The sequence below is a fragment of the Drosophila obscura genome, unplaced genomic scaffold (assembly GCF_018151105.1).
Source record: "Drosophila obscura isolate BZ-5 IFL unplaced genomic scaffold, ASM1815110v1 contig_1, whole genome shotgun sequence".
Classification (NCBI taxonomy): domain Eukaryota; kingdom Metazoa; phylum Arthropoda; class Insecta; order Diptera; family Drosophilidae; genus Drosophila; species Drosophila obscura.
Genome location: NW_024542679.1, coordinates 6201459 through 6224009, shown reverse-complemented (window position 1 = coordinate 6224009; position 22551 = coordinate 6201459). Strand labels below are relative to the sequence as shown.

The window sequence follows — 22551 nt, the reverse complement described above, 5'->3', positions numbered from 1 at the left end:
AGTCATCGGTTTTTCCCGCGCAGATCAAACAACTCAAAACTCAGAGAACGACTGAATTTATTTTTGCATTGCACATTGCAGATTGATAACTTAAACTAAATAATGAACGCTCAACATTTCCTCACATCGGGGACAATCTTGCACTCGGCAAAGGGATCGGAAGCCTTCTTCTCCTTCTGGGCGCAGGGCGGACACTCGACACAGCAGATGTCGTCCTTGGGCGTAGCCTTTAGCAGACCATCGATATTCTCGCCCTTAGCCTGTACCTTGGAGCCGGAGTCCACGCGTGAAGCGACGTCGTTGAGTTTGCCCTTCGAAGCCGTTTTCGGCAGCGAGTAGGCTGGGGCATCTGGGGGATTTGGTCTGCCCCAGAATTCGCTGGGCACGTCCCAAATGATGAGCGAGCCGTCAGTGCTGCCGGTGACGAACATCTTCAGGCAGGGACTGTACGCGGCACTGATCACGGACGAAGCGTGCTCGGAACCAACGCCCACCACGTCGCCCTTGTTGTAGTCCCAGAGCTTCACCTGGAGATCACTGCCGACGCTTATGAAGTAGTCGCCGGTATCGTTCATCGAGATGCAGTTGACCGACGACTTCTTCGAGGCGGTCAGCTCGCGTATCATAGCTCCATTGTACACCATCCAGTAGATGATCCTGCCGTCCGAGCCGCAGGTGAGCACCTGCACTCCAGTGGGGAAATATGCGGCGCACATGAATTGTGTGTTGGCAGTGACCACCTGCTTGCGGGTCATGCGGCTGCCAAAGGCACAAGGGCACAGATCATTGGAGGAATTGAGGTATCACTAGGTGGCACTCACTTGAGGTCCCAGATGACACAGGAGCCGTCGGTGCAGGCCGAGATGACCTCTGTGCCCAGATGATTAATGTCCAGCGATGTGATGGGACCCGAGTGGTCCTTGAGCACGCCCAGCAGCGACTGGCGATACGGATCAATCTTCCACACACGCACCTGTCCCTCAATGCCGCCGGTGACAATGAGGCGACCCGTGGAGGACACTGCCAGGGCACTGCAGCCTGCAATGGAGGAGTGGATCAAAATGGTGATGCAGTAGGTGGCAGGTGGCAGCGCTTACCCTTGTTGTGTGCATTGGGAATGGCGTAGATGAGTCGCCCGGTGATGGGCGTAAAGGCGCGTATGATGCCATCGTTCCACACCGAGACAATGCTGGTGCCATCGTGGGTGAAGCGCACAGCGGCGCAGTTGAAATTGTAGACCATGATGCGGAGCAGCTCCTGCTTGCGGCCCGACGACCAAATCCGAATGCATTCCTTGCCCGAGGTGGCAAAGACGGCGGCATAGGCCCTGCAACGAGACACGCAATTAAGACACAATCCTTTGGGGGGGGAGGGTGGTGAACTCTCCCTTGAACTCACTTGGGGAATGTGATGCAGTAGACGGACTTGGTGTGGCATGTGCGCAGCAGCTTGAGCTTCCACGTGGTAATGGTCAGGCCGTAGATCTCGTTGGTGTCGGTGCAAATGTAAACCAAATCCTGGGTGGAGCGGACGAACGATGAGATGCGCCCCGAAACGCGTGTCGTTTTGAGTACGCGCAGATATGGCCAGGTGGGTCCCGGATAGTCACGAAAATTGATGAGCGGCACATCGGTGCGCTCCTCCACCAGCTCCACATCGCCGTTGCCGGCACCGATGAGCAGGCGTCCATCGTTCACGATATACAGGGCTCGGACCCCGTTCACATACCGATTGCAGTCCCTGCCCGAGGGCTTGCGGGCATTGTGTGTGCCAAAGGCACCCAAGATGCCGCTGGTGGTGCCCGGCTTGCTGACATGGTCGCGGTCACAGCAATTCAGCGTAATCTTCACTATATCGCCGGTGCCGGTGCCCAGGTAGGCGATCTCGTCCTTCTTGTTGATGCGGGCGCAGTAGAAGACGCGCGTTTTGCTGGCCATGTGCACGTCCTGGACGTACAGTTTCTTCTGCTCGCGCAGAATGCTCCATAGGCGCAGATGGCGATCGCCAGCGGTCAAAAAGAAGAAGGGATTATTGTGCATGGGACGAACACTCAGAGCATTCCCCGAGATGGCACGCGAAGCTGGCTGACGGCAAATTGGGGAGCTGCAAATCGGAAACAGGTAGTCATATCCCTAGACGCGCACCAAGCCCCCCTCATTCACTTACAATGATTCCATGTCATAGACAATCACCGAGCCATCATCCACGCCGCCGATGGATACCACAAATCGATCCTCGGCCGTGAAGCATATTGCCTGGACCTTCACCTTGTGCAGGTCGTGACGCGCAATCTCCTTGCGCTGATGAAAGTCCCAAATGATGACGTACCCGCGGAAGCCCATGTGATTTATCTGGCCCGAGGCCAAGTACTTGCCGCTCTTGCTAACATCCAGGCACGATATGGTGTTGCTGTGGCCCGGCATGAACTCTTGCGTGTTCTTTTTGTGATCGGCAATGCCGATTTTGTTGCCCAATGCGAATATAATGTCGCTCGAATTCGGATGCTGACGCACGCCATTCTCCACCTTACCGTTAATACCGAAAATTGCACGCGGCTTTAGCTGCTGGCACTGCTCGGGTGGCTCCATACTGTATCGTAAAATAAAATATATTTTACCAACGAACAGTTCTAGTTTGAATATTTGTTTGCTTATTGTTTGGCCATAAGCCGCTTTGACAGCCGGCTCAGAGATTGTTAATTTTTCAAAATATACATTCAAATGGCAACCGTTGCCTGGAAGCCGATGCTCATATAGTTGTCCCGCTTGCACCCGGTTGACCAGCAACAATGACGTCGCATTTAGTCAACATTTACGTTTTATGCTTTGGCCGTTTTTGTTTGAACTTTTTTATGTAAACAATGCAATAAAAAGGACTTCTGAAAACTAGCCAATCTTGTAGAAAATTGCTGTATCTATCGGATAAAATTATTTGTTTGGGGCTGAGAGGGCTAACTAGCTAGTAATATTAAACTTAATATCAAAATCATGGAATACGATTTCAATCAATCAAATATAACGTTAGCCCTCTGTCGACCAGGGGGGGTACTTAATATTTCCACGAAATTTATGCAACTTTAACATATTCTACGCATTACAGGTGAAAGATATCGGTGGTCATTTTTGTTTTGTAAGTAAAGAGGAGGATGGAGCTACAAGGAGCCTTTACAAACAGTTTTGTTTTCCGAGGTTTAACAAAGGGTGCTCAACATTTTAAATAGAGGGGGTTTAGTGGGTTAAGTCTCGTTTGATCGACGGATTGTCTGGATGGATGGTATTTTTATCGTTATCGTCACACAAGAATTAATTAAAATGACAAAATAACAAAGAAATAAACGAGCTATGGACGAAGTGGACAAGATAATAATGCACCAGCTGCACCAGGTGGACGCCGGCATAGAGCCCACGGACGAGCTGGCCAGTTTCACGCCGGAATTGGTGGTGCGCGCTGTCTCCAGCTGCCTGTTAGAAATCCGTCCAGCGTTGGAGGTTCCGCGTAGTCTGCCCGGCGGTGCGATGGCTCAACGGTTCAGCGTGGCCACTGCCCTGGCCGAGAGGTGCAAGGAGAGCGGCTACCATGGCGACATTGGCTACCAGACATTCCTATACCCCAATCCCATCGAGCTGCGGCGCTTGCTGATGTTCCTGATCGAGCAGCTGCCGCGTGAGCGCCAGGCGGCTGATGACCTGGCAGGGAAGTCGCACCCGCTGAGTGGCAGGGAAATGCTACAGCGCCAGATACGCAAGAAGCTGACGGCCCAGCTGACGGCCCTCTGGGTGCCGCAGTTCTGTCGTGCGGTGGGCAACAGGAAATCGCATGGATGTAGCAGCTTGTGCATAGATTTTCGGCCAAAGTTGAATCTCAATGTGCCATCGGCCAATGCGGAGGAGCGGACCAAGGAAGTGCAGCAGTACTTTGACCAGCAGGCGCCCAATCTCTTCCAGCAGACGGCGTCCAGCTCCTACGATCTCATTGCGTCGGTGCTGCACAAGAACGATCTGGAGCGCTGGGGCCATGGCTTGACCGACTCGGGACTGCTGCTTCTGGGCAGCGAAGATCCCGTCATTCCATTGGTTCTGGCCACAGAGAAGCCAGCGGCGGCGAGTGCCGCAGAGATGACGCCCCTGGAGGAGCTGACGGACGAGGTACAGAAGCTTCGCTCCCAGTGCGAGACACTGCTGGGCGAGCGCAAGGCTCACGCGGCTAGAATAGGAGCACTGAAGCAGCGGGAGAGCGAAGCCACCAAGGAGCTGGCGGACATTCAGCCCCAGCTGAAGCTGCACGAGCGCACCTGCCTGGTGCTGGCCGATGCAGAGCAGAATGTGACCAAACTGGAAGCCCTGCTGCAGGCCACCGAAGCCAAGCGTCACACACTGACACAGCAGTGGCAGGACTATCGTCGGCCCTTGCTGGACACCCTGGAGACCCTGAAAACGGCCAAGGAGGCACAGCACGTCCAGAGTATTCGCAATGGGATTGAGCAGTTGGAGCTGGAGCTTAAGGAGAAGACGCAACAGCACAACGAACTGAATACGGCCCTTCGCACGGCCACCCAGTCGCTGGCACCCCGCAAGGAGTACACGCGTCGCATCCACGAGTTCATCGGCAACATTCGCAAGCAGCGGGCGGACATCTTCAAGGTGCTCGACGACACGCGACAGCTGCAGAAGCAGCTGAATGTGGTTGGTGCTCAACTGCAGCGCCAGTTTAACTACACCGATGACCTGCTCTTCCAGAGCGCCAAGCACGATCTGCATGCAAAGAAGGCGTACAAGCTGCTGGCCCAGCTCCATGCCAACTGCAGCGAGCTGGTCGAGTGCGTTGCCCTGACGGGGAATGTCACCAAGCAAATCCGCGAGCTGGAGGTGCAAATCGACGGGGAGAAGCTGAAGAATGTCCTCACCAGCCTGCAGCAGATCACCGGCGACATCCAAAAGTTTGAGCTGCACATACAGGAGCTGCAGTCGCAGATAAGCACAGTGGAGAACGGTGTTGCCAGGGCCTAGAGCCCTCCCTTTTACCTATGTATTAGTGCCAATTGTAATAAATCAAAGCAGTCACCGCCTAGCGTTGATTTTACTAACCAAAACTGTGACCAGTTTTGTATTTATATATTTTTTTTATTCAACCGCGAGAAAACAGCTGTTTCCTTGGTGGTGGCAGTTCTTCGATAGAGATTACCAGGCCGAAGTGTTTGGGTGTTCTCGACGCAAATTTCACTGCAACCGTTTGTTTGTATGAACCGGTACATCTATATACTATGTGGTTAGTGCCAAAAGTGATTAGTTTTTGTATATAAATTGTATTTTGAATCGACCGCGAGCAAACAGCTGCTGGCAGTTCTTCGATAGATATTACACTCGATCAAAAGCTGTCCGGCATGAAACCTGCTCCAACTTTGGCAGCTGCCGTTACTGCCCCACTTGCTTGAATTCATTTTTGGACCGCGCGCGTCGTCGGCGTGTCTCTCTCCGTGTTTGTGCTTTCGTTTCGTTTTTGTGTTGTTGATTTACTTTCGTTGGTTTTTAATTCAAAGTAAGCGTCCGTCTGCCCAAGCGGTGCTCAGGGCTCGGTCTCGGCACCGCTCAAGACTCAAGTGGAAGCCTCTGGCCAGTTTCTAGTGTGTCCCAGTGCTTAGGGTTTCCCTGAAAAACTAAAATTAAACGAAAAACCAACAATTGCTAGCTGAGCTGCTGCCTGGCCACACATCAAAATAAAACACTTGAGTAGTGGCATTGCTGCTGGGTGCTGCTGGGGTGCTTGTTGGTTGTTGGTGGCTTCGTGGTGGTGCTGCTGCTGTTGCTGCTGCTGTGTTGTCCATGCCATGCCATGCCGTGTGCTGTGCCTGTGCCTGTGCCGCTCCAGAACTTGTTTCGTGGCCGGCCTAGAGTTTGGTTTTTGAGTTCTTTTCTTGCATGCGCGCCGATAACACGTTTAACCGGTGTGCGTGTGTGCCGACCATTGCATGTGTGTGTTTGTCCGTGTTTAAGTGTCTCTATGTGTGTGTGTGTGTGCCTCCTTCAACAAACTGTTGCTTGCTGCTGCTGCTGCCACTGCCGATGACGTCGACGAAGGCCCTTGTGCGGCATGCTGCAGGTCATAATTATTATGCTGCCCTCCCAATTGAATTCCAATTAGAATTGCGATCTGTGAAGGTCGTCGTGCCGCAACACACGCACACGCACACACCACACAAGAGAGTTCCACCAAATTAATTGGCGGCATTTAGCCGGCCGGCTTGGGGATTTGGCGGCTCTGCTTCGTTGACTCTTTGCAGTCCAGGGGGCGGTTCAATCAACGCTGGAGAGCAGAAGCAGCAGAATCAGCAGCACTGGCAAAGGGAGAAGGAGAGACAGTAGCAGAAGCAGCAGCAGCAGCGGAGCAAAAAGAACAAAATGGTTTTGTCTGTCGTTCCGGTTGCCGTAATATTTGCCTATTTGGGGCCACCGGCTCTCACCTTTCGTGACGTTTGCTGCTATAAATAGCCAATGAACACATTCCATAACATATGATCCGTTGCCCCGTTGTTTTTAACAATTTGAAAATTGTAACGGTAATGGTAGCAGAGCAGTGGCAGAACAGCAAACACCTACACTTATATGTAGTCCACACCACACACCAATACCAATGCAAAACACTCTACCGGCAATTAATAAAAAAACAAAAAGCAACAAAGTGGAGAAAGACAAAAACAGACTGCGGGTGCACCGAAGATTGCAATACCCTTTGCAAATTGTAGGAGGCAGCTGTAAAATAAAGTTGTCCGATTATCGTGGAAGTAAAAGCTAAAAAGGATAAAGAGATTCGATTTGGATAAAGTTAAAGAGTTTTACAATCTGTGAATGTGAGCAGCCCAAGCATAAATTATAATCAAATAGAATCCTTAGCAAGGAACCTTCCTCTGACAGCTATAATCATTCCACCAATACTTCTGATCGCTATCATAGCACCCTCCTCCTCCTCCCTGTCCCTGTCCCGCTGCAAGTGTATTTGCCAGAGTGAAGTGAAGTATAAATCGAAAAACGTTTCACGCCAGCGACATATTTCAATGGCTACGCAATAATTTGTTTATAGAAAACAAAAACAAGAGAAAACAGAGTAACCAGCATTGGGAAAATATTCGCCAGCTGATAACAAAACAAAATTGTCGTTATAAATTTAATTGAATATGTTCCGCAGCACCGCCAAAGGCAGCACAATAAATAATCTACGCGTAGTTTAAGGCAAAAAGAAAGTGAAGAGTGTAACCAAAAGCAATATACGAAGGAAAGTGTGTAATTAGAACAGACCGCAAGCAATCGACAGAAGGAGGAAAATTGTTAAATATGACACCATCGCCGACCAAGGAGCTCGTGAGTGGTGCCACACCGACAATTTCCCGACGTCCGCGTGAGGAATTTGCCGAGAAGGTGAGTGACCAGGGGCACCAGAGTGGGAGAGGTATACAAGGGATATACAACCCATCCAGAACATCCTGTGTGTATATTTCCATTAATCGACCCCAAATGTGTGTTACGCTTTATTCTTGGCATACATATGTACATATGTATGTGTGTGTATGGATTGGATGCCTTTCAAAAGAATATAAACATTTTTTGGTGGGCGGAGGGGGGCTCTGCTCTGTTCGGACTATATGGATTTGTACATTTACTTTTTAAACCGTTGCCCCGTTTGTTTGTTTTGTGCAATGTACAATAAAATATATGTACTCGATCCGTCGAACACAACACATCAATGTGCCGTCCAAATAAATATAGCTGTCATCACTCTTTTTCTACCGACCTCTGTCGTAATGCTACCATAGCCAGTAGCAGTGCCTCCTCCTCACCTGAGTGTTCTACATACATTATGATTTCCGTTACTGCATCACCCACTCCTTGCCTTGTCTTGGCCCTTGCCTACCTTGGCCGGCATTCATTTCCGTCTAGACTCCAGACTGTGCTTTGATTTTTGGTTCAGTCCATTGCTTTTCTTAGCTCTGACTAATCGAATTCTGCCGCTGGCCATGGCCTACACGTAGGGTACCGTACCCCACACTGATAAGATATCATTTGGCAAGAGCCATAATCGTTGCTGTTCTATCAGCTCTTGAGTTCTAAGAGTTTATAAATGGAAGAGAGAGAGCGTGTGTATAAACTAATAATATTTTTAGACATTCCTTTGGCACTCGCCAAAAAGTAATCTTAAATTTTGTGTAAGATTTGATTTGATTTTAGCTGCAATTTACAATTAAATTCTTTCAGAATTCAAGCTTAAAATTTCCACATATTCCACATTAGAATTCCAATCATTTTCTTCTTCTGATTTGCATTCCCATTTGATGCTGACGTCACTTACAGACACTTGAAATGCAAATAATTAAAAGAAAACAGAAAGACACTTTGCAGCAATAACAAAAGACAAACAAATTTTAAAATGCAAAGCCAGTGCCTTAATGAGAGGTCAATGTAATGTGGAGCCTCACTATAGTACATAGTACTCGCCCCCTAGTAGCCTGTCAGGAATGGAATGTCCGTAATCGAGTGATCTGTAAACTGGTATTAAGTCGATGTTGGGCATTAGCATTTTGCATTTTGCGAGAGAGAACATGATATATACACGGCTTAATAGTTGTTGAACGGTTACGGTTACAGATTCAAATGCAAATTAGCTTATACTTATTTAAAGCCAAGATCTGGATTCAGACCAGACAAAAGCTGTCACCAGACAACGCCCCAGGAATGTGATATAGAGACAGAGACACAGAGAGAGAGAGAGAGAGAGATGTCAAGCGAGGCTTTTGGGGCACCGAAAACCGAAACAAATTAAGAGACAACTCCACTCACAGCAATCAGTGGAGGGTTTGATTTTTTTCCTTTTCTTTTTCTTTCTTTCTTTATTTTTTGTCAATTGATTGATTCGCCACAGTCGGCAACAAGTTTGTTTGTAGATCAATCAATTGGTTGCACATGCCAAGGAGTACCTGTGCGGGAGTATACATACATATGTATATATATATTGTATATATACTTATGTCTGGGGCTGTCAACGATTGTCAGTCAAGCGTCTAATGCAAGCGAATTTAATGGCATTGACCATGAAGCTAATGCGCTGCGGAGGAATAAAGTTTGGATACCCTTGCCACAGGGTATTATAGGTTAAGGAAAAACATTTGCAGATGCAGAAACGGATGAACTTATAAATTGTTTGTATTGCAGCTTGCGTTTGAAGCTCTACAATTACCTCTATTAAACCCCATAATTGCTGTTTATATCATTCAAATATGTATTACAGATCGATGTCATAGGCTTACTTCTTTTTTAATGATGATGTTTTTCCTTGGCCAGCCCTAAAATCCTCCAGCTTTGAATGCTAATTCCGTTGGTTGGTTTTTGTGGCGTGCCAACAGCTAATTTGGTTATGTTCTGCATATGCTGTTTGCACATTAGCAAAAAACACAACACATAACAAATGCAGAAAATATTACTCAAAAGTGACGAATTTTAGATGCCCTTTGCAGTTTGAAGGCTAACTGCGATTTTTACGCTCAGAGAAAAAAAATTCTGCTGTGGCATTCACCATGATCATTTCTATGTTCACTCTTTCCGAGTTGTAGTAATGATTTGGTGCTTCGATTCGTTAGATTCTTATACAGAAACTGTAAAAATCAAATCCAAAGTTGCCTTTAAAGTTTTTTCCCTGTGGCTGCCAGCAGCTATAAGACCCTTTCCACAGTAAGGGTATCCCAAGCGAAAAAGAACGAAAATGAGAACGAAAAATTGCCGCGCCACATAAAACGACATGCCGTGCGAAATCTGATGCAATCGATGAGATCATCCCGCAGCAGAGCAGCCACTCCACTCCGCAGCAAAAGGCAACAAGAATCTCCACAGACCGAACCAAAAGCCAAATCCCGTACTCACACGAGCGTACTATGTATAAGTCGTTCATAATTATACAAATAATAAGCCAAAAGTCACAGCCTCAGCCAAAGCCCAGAGCCAACATAATCGTTTCATTAGCTTGAGCAAAAGTTTCCCTTCCCGGATCGTTCGATTCTAGATGAGACATCTCCATCCATCTTTTAGAATTTCCCCCATGGCTTCTGAGTCATTTCGAATCCAGCCTCTTGGTGCATCATCATCTTGCTGTCTCCTTGCTGTGCCTTTTGTGCTCCCCCCCAACTTTGTTGCATTTTGACTTTCCATTTCGCGTACACTCAAAGAAAAGGCATGGCAAAAAATGTTTAATTAATTATTAAAACATTTCTTGCGTGTTGTTTAAGTGCCTGCGAGAAGGTGGCAAAATTATAATTATAATGGATTCCTGTTTTGATATTAATCTTTATGGCCCGACCGTTTGGTTGATTTGTTTTTTGTTGCTTTGCCTTTTGCTTCCTGCTTTTTGGGCTGTTGAATAAAAACTAGAACTGAGTCATCAAGTCATTATTCCAACCCCAAATATCATCTTAAAGCGGCTTCTGTTGGCACTTCTTTTTGTTCAAAATACTCTTTCAGAGGGTATCAATGTGAGGGCTGAAAGCTGACAAATCAATGGCATATTTTATGGTCTTTAAAGGGGAATCCAAGGGATTCGAAAAATCGTTCCCTTCTGAAAATTTGAATATTTTCTACACTCCATATCAGATCTGGAAAAAGTGCATCTAAATCTGCGACTAACTGCTGTAAAATCTTTCATCCTCTTACATTTTTTCTGCAGTTTTTTGTTGCAGCTTGTGTTTTTTTTTTTTGACACTGTGAAACCCGAAGCAGTAGCTGCAGCAGCAGCAGCAGTCTGTCCCCTATCGGTGCCCCCCCACTACTTTTGTGGCTTTCCAAATGCCATACCATTCCATATACTATATGCCACAGGCAGATAGAGATGTGGTGTGTGTGTATATAGGTGCTGCTGCGGCTATGTATTTGCATTTGGAGAGGCTTATTTGCGTTTTAAAATCAACTCAAATGCCTTGCACTTGCCACGAGCTAAGTACGGCCAAAACGGGTGGCGACAATTGTCAATCCGTCGACTGGTACGGTAAGGCTTACTGCTTACTGCTAGCTAGACATCTGACATCTCGCTGACAACTTTGTCAACTGTTTAATTGCATTATTAGTTTTCATTGCTACGGCCATTTGCGAATAAATTGCTTCAAATGATGAAAGGCGCCCCCAGAGCCAGACCCACTTGAAATTTTGTTTAGCGATGATTCTTCGGCGCCTCCTCCACTGAGGGAAAGAAATGCTCCCGGCTGCAAACAAGTTTGATGAATGGAAAGAGATGTCTCGAAAGATGACTGGGAAAAGAGAAATTTGTTATTCAATCCAAGACAAGATTATGTAGAATGGAGATGGTATCACCGTTAAATGTGAGAATAACAACCGTATCTTTAGCTGGACTTTCCCAAGACTCTTTGGCTCGTTGATTTGTATAGTAAACAGATGACAGGTGAGGATAGAGAGTGGCTTTGGCCTATGAGTCTTTTTGGTACAGGTTTCTACATACTATTTTATAGCCAGGACGTTCTTATAATTCTTCAAAAATTCTCCATCCTAAAGCGACAAGTGTAGGACTCTTAATTAAATTCTTTCACTTTGTTTTCATCTGGAAAAAATGTTTGACAAAAGGGGAGAATTCTATACTTAAAAGAATACTTGAATTTTTGCAATTTTTGTTTAATTTTTAATCAAATTTTCCTTAATTTTCATTTATATAAAATTTAGGAACGCTTGTTTTTCCCAGTGCGCGTTCATTTGGTGTTCATTTGGGATCTTTTTGGTAGATTGTTGCGTGTGGTGAGTCTTCTGTTACGGAGTATAATATATTTCCCAATGGGCGTGTTAGTTGGGTACATAGATACCAGTGGCGAGTGGACGTTTGGGCGACTATGGATATCATCTTGCACACCTTTCCAAAAAGCCAAACAGCCGAGGGTGGGTGGTACGGGGATGGGCCAGGCCAGGGCAGGGCAGGGCAGGGCAGGGCCAGGTGGTAGCGGGCCCTGTCATATCACATGGCAGTGTTTGCGCAATGGAATGCCGGCACGCTATCGTTATAGAGCGGGTGTTGGGGGATGGTCTCATCATCATCATTCTCCATCTCCTATGCCTGCTCCTCCTTCTGGTGCTTCTGCTGCTCCTTTTCCATCTTCCCGCCCTTTGTCATTTTTGGCCCACCGGAGGCGTGTCGGCCTATGTCATACATTTATTCCTGTTATTATGAAATTAATTGATTTCGACTTTAATACGTTTATTTGGAACAGCTGGCGAAATGCTATTAAAGCAAAAGTTTACGCTCGGATCGTTTTGCCTATTATTAGACGCGTTTTTTTTCTTTCAACAGCAAAATTATCCATTCGAAACATAAATTTTGCTTTAACTACGCGCATTTTATTCAACTTTTTTTCTGTGTGATCTTTTAGTTTTTTTTTTTTTTTATTATCTCTTTGCGACGACTTTGAACCCGCGTGACCCGCAATTTGTATCCAAATGTATTTAGCATATATGTTTATATCTCTTTTGTGCGACTATTTAGCCTTAATTTTGGCCAATCATTTACGCCAGTCGAAAATTTCACACCCAACGAAAAGCCAGTTTAAGTGTTAGGATTGAGTCTCTCGAGTCTCTCTGCTCTTTTGCGAAACTTTAGCTCTGGTTTCAGCTGTGCAGCTGTAAGCTTAAAGAGAGAATCTTCAAACGAGCGCCACCTTGCTTTGATTCGGGAAGGACCCAAGAGAGGAAGCTTAAAGCAGTGCAGGAACTTAGGGGCAAAGAGAGAGAAGGCTTAAAGCAGTGTAGTAACTTAGGAGCAAAGAGATCAAGCTTAAAGCAGTGCAGGAGCAAAGAGAGGGCTGTGCACAGCTATGATCTCGGATCGGCTCAAATTAAGAGAGCAATTAATAGGCTTCCATTACAAGTTCTCTTTGTAAGTTTTACATTTAATGGTAAGCCAGCAACATTCTCGTTTGACTGCCAGGGATTATATTTCTTTAATTAATAATGCAGACGAAATGCTGCCATTCCTTTTTCGCCTACTCCCCCTACTTCTCGTGTTGGCGCTGTTTTAAAAATAAAACTCTACGTCATCGTTAAGCATTTGGCACTATGCGGCATGCAAGCAGTCACTCTGCCTGCCTCTACCGCCGCCCTACCGCCCCTTCCTTCTCCTTCTGCCATGCAGCCGCACATATGTATGTCCATGTGGCCTTTCTCCAAAAAATTTCAAATAAAACAGTCAAGGGGGCAGGCAGCCCAGCAGTCAGTCCATCCCCTTCGCACCATTAAGCCGCGGGCAGAGTTTTTTTGTGTTTTTTTTTTTGTTTCTTTGCAAAAATCTCGCGTCATGCGTGCCTCCACTTGGCACCTATTTATGTGTAAACATACATATGTACATATATGTTATGTATATGTGTGTACAGTTGAGGTCAAAGTAGCATAACCATTTATATGTCTTAGGACCACATGCAGTGTGGCGTGGCTTATTATTGCAGTGCTATAATTGTGGCCGCTGCTGTGTTGGCTCTCAAGCCCCATTTTGCCTGTATGTTTGTTTGTTTGTTTGCTTGTTTGTTTGTGTGAATATTATGGTATCGCATGTAAGTACGAATATTGGATGGACCATGTACTCCCCTCCCTCCTAGTCTCTCCTCACTCTGCTCTCTCCTGCTGATGGTCTATTTCTCTTCCCCCTCATTTGTACCCTCTTCGTCTGTTTCGTCTGCTGGGGCTGCTGCTGTTTGGAGTTCGCGGTCTCTGTGCATTGCCCGCCGGCAACCGGTCACGTTTACTGTTGTTGCTCTCACACACACACCACACACACTACACACATTCTCTGAAATGGTAGGCCAGCACAGCAGCACCGCACCAGCTGTGTGTGCGCTCTCTACGAGTATAACTGTAAAAACATGCTCGCCCACTTCCTTTGGAGCCGGCCGGAGCGGCGCACACGTTGGAACGCATTGTCCAGGCGTCGTTTTGTTTGATTCCCATTCCCTCGCCGCCCCCTGCAATCTTCATCTCCACCCCTCCTGCTGCTCACCCGCTTCACAGCAATCTCTCCTGCTCCATCGCTTCAGCCTCCTGCTGCCTGCTCCCTCCCTTCGGCCAGCTACTTCTCCCTCCCTTCGGCCATCTCCTGCTCCCACTCTTCGGCCATCTCCTGCTGCCCCTTTTAACCAATCTCTTCACACATCTCCATTACCCTCTCTCTCCGTTAGAGTGCGTTCGAGTGTTTGTGTTAATTATACCCTAACCGAGGGAACACATAACACACATCAAAATCAGATCACCAAATACATAATGTATCAACGATCAATTGCAAATAAATTCTTCTTTTTCGAAGCTAATTGGATGGCTTATCCATAAAGTACCTGCCATAGTTGACAGATCTGTTAGGGTATTTAAATGCTCGTCGCCATAAACTAGACTTTCTCTCACCGTTTTGTTAATTGTGCCAAATACACACACAACAGCAGTTAAAGTCTTCAGCAATGGCATTCACCATATATAATATATACAATATCCAATTCCAATATCCGATATACCATACCAGCCAATATAATACACAATTTTTCAATTTCAACACCCACCCATAATTTTTGGCTTACTTGTGGCTTTTACTTTTTCAATGTTTGTTGTGTTTGTTGCTTTCGTTTATCGTTGGCATTGGGCGGACCCCCACACCACACACCCCTGCCTCAAACAGCTGTCATTGTGTGCCCCGTCTGTGTGTGGCATGACTTAATAGCGGATAAATGTTATATGGTATGTCATATAAACATATACGAGTACGAGTATGTGCATATATTTATTTGATACTTTGCACACAATGCACTGGCCATTGGCCATCCAAGCAGCAAGCCAAACCTTCATTCATAATTGGATGTCATTCAATTATTGATACCCTTGGAGCATTGGATAGGGGAGCGGCTTGCAGCCCCCCAAAAGAACCGTCAATATTCATTCAATACGTAGATGTTGCATAATAACTCAAGTATTTGGTATGGGGTTCCCAGTCATTGTGCATGTACTTTTAGGGTTCAATAAAATATTCCCTAAAATAACATTGAAAGCTCTGATGTTTGCTAATCAAAGAGGAAATATTAATATTTCTTTTTTTTTATGGCTTAAAGAAATGAAAATGAAATATTTTCCATGCAAATTCGCAGCTCAACAGAGAGGAATGGTTCGTCGTATATCATTATTTGGGAAACTAAACCATGGATTTATTATACCTTAAATATGCTTTCCATTCACTATGTTGTGCAGATGTTTCGCCTGCCAATGATTTATTCTGCACTCGAGCCATAAAATGTTTGAATATTTTTGAAATTTATTATAACATTTTCTTGACTCGGGGAACCTACCTCAACCAACCACTCACACATACATATGTACATCTGTATGAATGATTCCTTTGAAGAAGAACAAAGCGAAATAAAGAGTTTGTGCAGAACACTATGCTCTGCTCTGCCAGAAGAACCATATCCGTTGAATGATTAATTCATGGTCTTTTTTATGCGGGGGCCAACGGGTTGTATGAGTAATATTTGATTCGATTCGCATATTCATGGATATTCCGCTCCGTTTCATCGCCAAAAATAAACACATAACTGCTCCAATTTGTTAGTTATACATATTTTATTAATCTTTTCACAATAAACATTTTGGCGCAGCAATATTTCTCTGGACGCAACCACACGACTCTGTGTGTGGCATGCGGCATGTGGCAAGCTCCCTTCTCCCTTCCTTTTTGTGAACGCCTGCAGATGCGGTTGGGGGCCAAAAGTGTTTATGTGCGGAAGATGCTGCCTCATGCTTCTGCGAATGGCGTGAACTTTCCTGATCTCCTCCTTTGCCCCACCCCGGGGTGATTCTGTTTCTTGCTCGCCCTCCTGCTGTGATTTCAGATTGCCCCACCACGTCCACCAGTCCAGAATTGTATTTTCCAGACAAAAGTATTTGGCTCCTGGGTACACGATTATTTCTTTATGCTCAAATATTTAACACTTCAAATAAACATTTCTGGAATTCTGGAATTTTAAGCAAATAGTTGGATGCAAATCGAAGATACAACTGATGGGATTCCCTCTTAGAATCAACAAAAACTTGGTTGATTATAAAACTATTTATTTCATAAATTATAGATTTAGTACGCAAATTAGCAGCAATCATAATTATCACTCAAATTGGACATAAATTGTGGCGTAGGCTGCGGCAACCCCAAAGCGTATGAGTGATATTCGCATTCAAACATTAAGTATACGTGAAAGTGCTGAAAATGGAGCACATACTACATTTTGTTTGCTAAGCCCTTAACCCTTGGAACTAATCAGATCAGATCAGCTGCAGATCGGTCGAGATCTAGAAAAAAAACCATTGTTGAAGGATTTTAAGAAAAATCAGGCCTTGAATATCCTCTATTGATCAAAAAGATTTTCTTTCAATAAAAAAAGGCACTCCACACTCCAATTAGGATATATAGAAAGAAAATAATAATCTTCGGGCAAGAACGATAAATGAAATGTTAGTCCAGAAGAAAACACACAGATGGCGCTACTGTATTTTTACATGATCAGTTTCATACACTTGAGCTTTTGTCAGAGCGACATTCGATAAGTAAAAACATCGATTTCAGTGAAGGCGCGAAATTAAAAATATGATTCTGACCAGTACAATATGTACAATGTACATATGTATTATTTATGTGTATAGAATATTTAATACTCTATTTCTTGCACTTTTCGGGAACACTTTTCTGAGCACTGCTTGTGCATTTGTGTGCGCTCGCGTGTGTGTGTGTGTGTGTTTGTGTGCATTACAGTCGTGGCCTCTGCCAGTGGGAAAGCAATGGGAAAACTTAAATTCAAATTAAAGAAGGATTAAAAATGTGAATTTCCCCAACTGATTTATGGCCCGACTGGGGATTCGGGGACGCGGTACTGCAGATGCTTGCCTGCTACTGTGCAGTGTGTGGCTCGGCTCTCTATTTTTGGAGTGCATGTTTAAGCCTGTTTGGACCCGTACCGACAGGGTTCACATCCCAATAGAGTGCTTTAAATATGCATGTTTAAGCCCAGTTCGCGCTGTACAGTCATCCCCATTAAGTGTTTGAAATATGCATGCTTTAATTGTGCGACTGCCTGGAGAGGCGACACTCGAATCGCACAGATACTTCAGACACACAGATACAATCTAATGACTGGCATAAAGCGCTTGTCAGCAGCTGTTGTGGCGGTGGTGGCGGAATCGGAAGCGAAATAAATCAAAATTGCCACCAAATTATCGAGTAAAAAAAAACCCACATCAGCGCACAACGAAACTCAATCCCCCAATCCCCCCCCCAATCACTCATTAGACCAACACAAAGAGGTGTCTGTCTGCTGGTCGCTTAGTTGATAGATAGACAGAATGCTCGTGTGCTGCTCGCCCCCCCAGCGGGGCGTCGCATTGCCCGGCAAACACCTGAATTCAGTTGCCCCATTTGACACCCGGCGGCCACAGCGAGTAGAGAGGCATACGCATAGCATGGATGGGGCATATAAGGCAGCTGTCTGTAGCTTGCAACAGGAAGCGGCGAAACCCAAATTTGATTGCTATTCCTTATAAGTCAGCAGCTGTTTGATTGATTCTCCAATGGCATATGCGACAATTGTTGGACTTCCTCAAGCAAAGAGATCCATAGAAGTGATGTGGAATAGCTATTGGGGATTATAAGTGGAATGATCATCGAAATTTAAAATGGTGAAAGATCTACTAAATAAGATATAGAAATACTCCAGCATTAAAAGTGAAATCTTTTTTTTGTTTTCCAGTTCTTTACGAACATTTCACACACCCTTGGGTATCCAATAATCGTAACATCACTCCACATAATCTCCCAATAGTTCTATTGCTTAATACTATTTTTTCTATTGTTTCTGGCTGTAAGCGCTAATGCGTTAAATGAGACACGCTATCGATAGCTAATTAGAGCGATTTGTGGCTTGGAATAAATTACGAAAGAAGCAACCAGCTCTTAGCTTCAATTTACATATAATATATATACAAATATCTTTAGCTATAGCTCTACATATGTATGTGGATATGTGTGTGTGCAGCACCCACGCATTCATCAGCTGAGCGCCATAATTTCTGAACTGAGCCCGGCTCAAAAGCTAAAAGCCAGCTAAATTGGTCAAAACAAAACGAACTGAACAAAGAAACAGAGAGAGAGAGAGAGAGAGAGCCACAGAGTGAGCCACAGAGAGGTAGAGTGGAAAAGAGAGAAACAGAGAGAGAGAGAGAGCGAGTCTATCGCTCTTTCCAGTGTACACTGTACAGTGGACTGAAATTCTAGTGATCCGCGTAATAACTGAAGTTTTTTGGCGCTTGCTCACTTGCTCGACGGCAGTCGAAAGCGTCGGTTCGGTTTTTCATTTGCTGCTGCTGCCTCGCACTCCGCTTCCCCTCCCCCCTGTACGAAGCAGAGGTTACGCTTGATCCAAAGGTTAATTTTCCGCGAGAGATCAGAGCCGAAGATCAGGGACGCAGCACCCCGCCCTCCGCCCTCCGCCGTGATGTCGTTTTTTCGCAACATTCGCTCTTCGCTGTCGTCATCGTCACGGGCCAAGAGCAGCTCCTCCAACTCCCGCGACACGACACCCGTGCGTAGCGCCTCCTCCCGTCCGGCCAGTGTGATCAGCGTGGGCAGAGCCTCCTCCAGTCGTCGCGACTCGACGACCAGCTCCACGCTGCAGCGTGGCGATACCTTCATACTGCCCGGATCCGATGAGGAGGCGGCATCCAACACGACGCACTCGAACAGCTCCACCCTGGAGAAGAAGTCCAAGAAGTCGAAGGTCTTTGGCAAGTTCAGCACCTTCACGAAGCGCAAGAAGACGCCCAGCGCGCCCGCCGAGGAGGAGGTGGCCAGCTACGAGCATCATCCGAGCGACACGGCCACCAACACGTACTACAAGTGGCGCAGCGATGGCGGCGATCGGCTGCAGGACTACGATGCACAGGCGGATCCGTTCAACTTCCTGTACGAGCAGCACTCCAGCCTGAGGAACCTGCAGTCGGGCTCCGGGGGGGAGTCCGCGGTGCATCGGCAGGCCAGCATCGGGTCCAACTCCAGCGGCAGCTTCGACTCCTCCACGTACCGCAAGAGCAAGACGCCCACGCACCTGCGGGAGCAGCTGGAGCAGCTGAAGACCCACTCCAACGACGATCTGCTCGAGGATCAGCAGCGGGAGGAGGACGAGCGGGAGAAGTACAAGACGGTGACGCTGAACAGCTTCAGGAAATCCTTCCGCGAACGCCTGCTCCAGCAGCAGAAGGAGGCGCCGCACAATCCCGCTTGGTTCGTGGAGGTGCCACCGCCGCCCACACCCGATCCCCACAAGACGAGCAACAGCCGCTGGGACACCAAGGAGAATCGTCCGGACTTTCTTGTCTTTGAGAATGACAACTACCGGCCGCAGTCGCGCTCCCCGCTCCGGGATCGCCCCTCCCGCTCGGCCACCCGCTCGCCAGTGAAACGGAACGAGACCTTTCGCGTGGTGCAGCCCTCGCTGCGGCACATGTCCCCATCGCCCTCGCCCTCTCCGGCTCCCTCCATACGGATCGAGATCAAGAACTCCATTTCGCCACACTCCCCGGGCAGATTCGTGCCCGTGGGCGTGGCCAAGCCCATGCCCACAACGGAGTACTACGCCCAGCGATTGCTGGCCAGCAGCAATCCGAATCCCAGCAGGCTGGCTGGTCCAGCCGCTGCGAGAGCCGCCAGTCCCAGTGCCTCCCAGCGGTGGTATCGCCCGCAGAGCTCTCCCACGCGCATGCAGGCCACGCGAATGAGTGTGGATCCCCAGCAGCCGCCGCGAATGAGTGTGAACCAGCAGCAGTCCTCGCGGATGGCTTTGGGCCAGCAGCAGCCATCGCGAATGAGTGTGGAGCAGCAGCCTCAGCAACACCAGCAAAAGGGTGGCAGGACCCTGGTGCACATTGGCAGTGAGCAAAGCAGGTGCCTGTCGTCTGCCAATCCAATGCCCGCTCGAGGCCGCGCACCCACGAGGGTGCAGCTGTACGGCAACAAGCCCCAGGGCAGCCGACAGCAGCCATCATCGACGTACTTTGGCGGCCACTACAATGCACCTGCCAGCAGCAGCCATGCGGCGAACGGTGTGCCACTGAAGCAGCGTGGATCCTCCAACGGTTTGGGTGTGGCAACGGTCTATGGCGGGGGCGTTCCCACCGTTTATTTGGGGCGTCGCGAACAGCCAATGACACGTGCCGCCCCCGTGCCAACACGTCGCAATCGATCGCCCATTAAAATGCCCTGGCGATAGAACGAGAGAGGGAGAGAGAGCGAGAGAGCATCGCGAAACGGAGCTTACGATACCGAAATATACAGAAATTCTTTCCAAAGAAAGACACCACCCAAGAGTGTGAGCCAAGGTCTTGCGTCATGATTGGAGGGGAGCTACATTCGATCGGAATGGATCGGATCGGATCGGATTGGTGGGCAGAGCGGAGTGGAGTGGAGTGAACTGCGATCGTTAATGATTTATGTACCCATCAAGTTCAGCCTTTGCTCTGCTCAGTGTGTTGTGAATTTTGCTACGTAAACTTATTGTTAAGTAAAGATAAATAATACGTAAATAAATGTACGACAAAAAATTGTCTACTCAATTGAACATTTATTTTTTTTTTGTTGTGGGGATTTACACTCGTTTTTTTTTTTGTGTTGCTGTTTTGATTTTCGTGGAAGCAGCGAAGCCCAAAAAAAAAATACAGCACTTAAATATATAAAAAATTCCAGTACAGGGGTATATATACATATATCCCGTAGTGTTGGTATAATTGTCAGCAAAAGAAAGCTTCTTATTTTAGTGCCTTGCCACAGATACATATGGGTATATGGCTATTGTCTGTCTGTCTGTCGCTCTTTCTGGTATGACTAACTGTGCATGAAAATGAGCCGAACGTTACGTGACAGGGGCATTAAATATGGTCATCCCGACTCTGTGTGTGTGGTGTGTGGTGTGCGCGGGGGAGGGGGGTAGGATGAACTTGGATTTCTAGTTAGAAAGCAGCTGATGAGATTCTGGCCGTATTTGGTTTGAAAAATAAATAAATAAATGTATTTTGTATTTGTACAAATTATGGCATAAATTGTACCCAAGCACGCCAAACGATGGATGATGTCAACAGCAAAACAGCTGCTGTGTGGGGTGGGGGGAAAACACACACGAGGGGACACAGGCGAATACTTAATCACCATTAAAAATGCAAGAGAGTAAAAGGAGCCTTTCTATGCGCTCCTCATATGGCGTTAAGCTAAGGAAATGGGAATATGGCAATGGGAACATAAGCGGATATTCATTCCTCTCTTAACCATATATTTCTTTCGCTCTTGCTCTCCCTCTCTCTATCTCTGTTGTCTCCTAATTAGCAGAATCTGTGCCTCGCACATTTCACTTTCTAAACTGACCGCAGCAACCTGGCCCCAAAACTGTGTCTCTGTGTGTGTGTGTGTGTGGAAACTTCTTTAGTCAGCCACTAAACTTGGTCAGTGCAACTTTAGTAGCCAGCCGCCACTTGTCTCTCCATACTCTACGCACGATCTTGAACTACATGCAGCCTGTTGGCTGGTTGGCTGTTGGCACTGGCTGCTGATCTTAAGTAGAGTGTGAAAAATACTCGCACAGTTTTCTGCAATGTTAGCTAATACGCTCGCCGGCGCAGCCGCAACCTTGTCCATATGGCTGGCTGGCTGGCTGGCTGGCTGGGATCTTTGCGTGGGTCTACAAAAACAGGTTAACAGCCAACATTTGAATCATCATCGGGCATCAGGCATTCAGACCTAATCGTGATCATTAGGTTCGTTGTAGTTTGTAGTTGTGCTGCTTGCCCCCTGCCCTGTAACAAACTTCACTTTGGGGTTTGGTCTGTCAATTTCTCGTTAATTTCTGTCGGTACTTTGTGCTCGTTTTTTTTCGGGTCTTGGGGCTTGGGTTTTGTGTTTTGCAATAAACAAACACTTACTGTTCTGTGTCGTGGATTGCCCGTGCTTGGCCCGAGCTTCGCCATAAGATACAGCTACACACTCGCGCCGCGCAAATGTTTATACAAGTTCCAGTCTGGTCTGAGGCTGATGTTGTTGTTGATGTTGATATATGTATATGTATACAACGCATAGATAGATTCATTTCCAAGTAAACCAGAGACCGGTTTTCTGCGTTTGACTACGACGACCTACGGATTTCTATACTCTGCATGGGCTTGGGGTGTATTTTTTGGAAGATTTTATGTGTATCAAAGAAATATCATGAGAACCGATTAAAATACAGAAATTCCATTTAAAACACATTTATTATGCGCTCTTCGTTAAATATATATTTAAAGGGTATTTTTCATTCGTTTTGCGCTGATTTGCTGCCTCATTTGACTGCAGACAAACAGTCAACAGTCAACAGTCCACAGTCGGGTGGCAACATAGCGTCATAGCGTTAGAAAATGGTAGCTGCCAAAGCGAACTTTGGCACCCATATAGACTCTGATATTTGCTGCTAAAAACTGCGAGTATTCGAGC

At 46.7% G+C, this 22551-nt stretch overlaps 4 protein-coding genes across 4 annotated transcripts in view; 3 read left to right on the top strand and 1 right to left on the bottom strand.

Moving 5' to 3' along the window:
* Window positions 1-43: 43 nt before the first annotated feature.
* Window positions 44-2674, bottom strand: LOC111067491 (cilia- and flagella-associated protein 52). Its single transcript, XM_022356567.2, has 5 exons — window positions 2167-2674; window positions 1399-2103; window positions 1098-1327; window positions 822-1038; window positions 44-759 (listed from the first exon to the last, which is right to left on the bottom strand). Exons 1-5 carry the CDS (start codon window positions 2586-2588, stop codon window positions 111-113), a joined length of 2223 nt encoding a protein of 740 aa, XP_022212259.1. The 5' UTR covers window positions 2589-2674; the 3' UTR covers window positions 44-110.
* A 588-nt stretch (window positions 2675-3262) lies between these two features.
* LOC111067480 (coiled-coil domain-containing protein 22 homolog) lies at window positions 3263-5110 on the top strand. Its single transcript, XM_022356555.2, has one exon. It carries the CDS (start codon window positions 3342-3344, stop codon window positions 5004-5006), a length of 1665 nt encoding a protein of 554 aa, XP_022212247.2. The 5' UTR covers window positions 3263-3341; the 3' UTR covers window positions 5007-5110.
* A 357-nt stretch (window positions 5111-5467) lies between these two features.
* The window catches only part of LOC111067477 (four and a half LIM domains protein 2), a 60130-nt gene continuing 43046 nt past the window's right edge, over window positions 5468-22551 (top strand). The window contains exons 1-2 of the mRNA XM_022356549.2: window positions 5468-5535; window positions 7180-7409. Of these exons, the coding sequence (XP_022212241.1) occupies window positions 7326-7409 (84 nt within the window). The 5' untranslated portion in view covers window positions 5468-5535; window positions 7180-7325. The remainder of the gene's footprint in view (window positions 5536-7179; window positions 7410-22551) is intronic.
* On the top strand, window positions 18361-20647 carry LOC111067479 (peptidyl-prolyl cis-trans isomerase CYP95). The gene has a single exon (XM_022356554.2). The coding sequence runs from the start codon at window positions 18536-18538 to the stop codon at window positions 20303-20305; it is 1770 nt and encodes a 589-aa protein (XP_022212246.2). The 5' UTR covers window positions 18361-18535; the 3' UTR covers window positions 20306-20647.

Bases quoted from the DNA above. Each gene is read 5' to 3' on its own strand.
- LOC111067479 (XM_022356554.2), top strand. From the start codon at position 18,536: ATGTCGTTTTTTCGCAACATTCGCTCTTCGCTGTCGTCATCGTCACGG.
- LOC111067491 (XM_022356567.2), bottom strand. From the start codon at position 2,588: ATGGAGCCACCCGAGCAGTGCCAGCAGCTAAAGCCGCGTGCAATTTTC. The intron at 1,328-1,398 runs GTGAGTTCAAGG...GTCTCGTTGCAG, and splicing joins TACTGCATCACATTCCCCAA to GGCCTATGCCGCCGTCTTTG. The intron at 760-821 runs GTGAGTGCCACC...TGCCTTTGGCAG, and splicing joins TGTGTCATCTGGGACCTCAA to CCGCATGACCCGCAAGCAGG.
- LOC111067480 (XM_022356555.2), top strand. From the start codon at position 3,342: ATGGACGAAGTGGACAAGATAATAATGCACCAGCTGCACCAGGTGGAC.